The 1,704-nt window shown below is 59.4% G+C and overlaps 1 protein-coding gene across 1 annotated transcript; it reads right to left on the bottom strand.

Annotated features, from left to right (window-relative positions):
• Positions 1 to 363: 363 nt before the first annotated feature.
• On the bottom strand, positions 364 to 1,371 carry MAA_00858 (Octanoyltransferase; the record flags this gene model as incomplete). The annotated part of the gene is made up of 1 exon (XM_007818856.1): positions 364 to 1,371. The coding sequence occupies one exon, from the start codon at positions 1,369 to 1,371 to the stop codon at positions 364 to 366; it is 1,008 nt and encodes a 335-aa protein (XP_007817047.1).
• Positions 1,372 to 1,704: the final 333 nt, after the last annotated feature.

A 1,704-nucleotide genomic window follows, 5' to 3' on the forward strand; every position in this document is an offset into this window, starting at 1 on the left:
ACCAAGACAACCCCAGGTTCTTGGCTGGGCATGCTTTTGCTGTTATCCATGCATACCATGCCGTGTGAAAGATGGGGTAGATCAGGCTAGACTTACTTGATGCCGCCATGCGTCAGGTAAAGTGAGCTTGCGTAGTTGGTCTGCTCGTACATACAGGACTGTCGACATGTGTTGGTTGCAGTAGCAAAAAGGCCCCCCATCACACAAAAAACACCACCAGTATGCAGGAACCGGCGTTTCCTTCAAGCATGCTAATATACATTCTAGGGTATCTCAGTACGACTAAACCGCATTGTTGCCATGAATAAATATACTTCGTAGCGCGTCCATGTTTTTTTTCCGCCCAGCCAGCCCCCATCACCATCATCTCTGCAACCGACTGTGCGCCTCGCCACCCCCAACACTCCTCTTGGCCTCATCCACCAATCCCTCATCAAACAAGGTCGCCCATCGACCGGCCAGGTCCTCCAAATCCCATCCGAGCGCCGAGTCGACGCCAACCTCTGCGGCCACAGAAGTGACCAACCTCCCGTCGAGCCCACACGGCACGAACCGAGCCCACGGGTTGACAGCCTCCCCTCCCGTCACTGGCACATCGATATTCACGGCAATGCCCAGCGCCGTCACGTACCGCCGGTGATGAACACCCAGGGCCGCAATCTTGCGCTCCTGCCCACTCGACGTCGTCACCCACACGCCGGGCTCATCACGAGCCGTGTACGTCTGGATGCCAAAGAGCTCAGAGAGGAGGCGCTGCGTCGTCGTCTCCAAGTGATTCGCGTACGAGGCCACGCCGTACTTGGGATACAGAGAGGAGTGCATGTCGATGATGGGCCAGAGAACGATTTGCCCCGGCCCGTGGTACGTCGTCAGGCCGCCGCGGCTCGTCTTTCTGACCTGCGGAGTGAAGCGGTGCGCAATCGGGTTGCGGCGGTGCCCCAGGCCAATGTCCAGCGGCTGTTGCAGGCGCGTGGCCTGCTCCGCCGTCAAGTCTTCCTGGCGGCGGCCGAGCGTGAAGGTGGGCGTGGCTTCAAACGATAGGAGGCGCGGCCTTGGCACACGGCAGCTCGGCGCTGACAGTCGCTGTTCCTCGGATGATGCCTTCCATTGGAGAAACCGGGCCCGATGCTGCTCCTGTGCGTCCTCGGCCTGTTCGTAGGGGGCCAGGCCGGTCAAGGGGTCCCCCCTGAGGTGGACGTGCTCCAGAATGGTGAGCCTCCTGTCTGAATGAGCCCATCTCGGCGCTGCGGGCAGTCCCAGGGCGGGTTTCGTCGACGGGTTGCGCGGCCAACCTCGACGACATAGGGGTGATTTGCATGCCGGTAATGGCGAGGCGGCGCGGAGGCGACGTGGCAAGGCGGCGCACCGCATCATGAGGCTGGCATGTGGTTTTCTAGCTCGTGCGGGTAGTGCATAGGTTCATGAGGGGCTTGATAGATGGTGTGAGATGGTTGGTGAGATGCTTCACATTGTACAGAGAGCGATGTCGGGTGAAGACTGGAGATTCGAGGTCCGCCTGGCAGATTTGGCACGATTTCGCCAATTCGCTGGTTTCTGGCAGCGGCGCGACCCGCTTCAGCTTCAGCTGTTGGCATTTGCGGCAATCCCATTGGGTGGTGCCGTTGCAATGGTGGCCTATGAGTTGCCACCGATAAATTGACCAGACATTGGACTCTTCAAGGTGATCCAGCAAGCAACAACCGG

This window comes from Metarhizium robertsii (assembly GCF_000187425.2).
Source record: "Metarhizium robertsii ARSEF 23 chromosome Unknown MAA_Scf_7, whole genome shotgun sequence".
NCBI classification, from domain to species: domain Eukaryota; kingdom Fungi; phylum Ascomycota; class Sordariomycetes; order Hypocreales; family Clavicipitaceae; genus Metarhizium; species Metarhizium robertsii.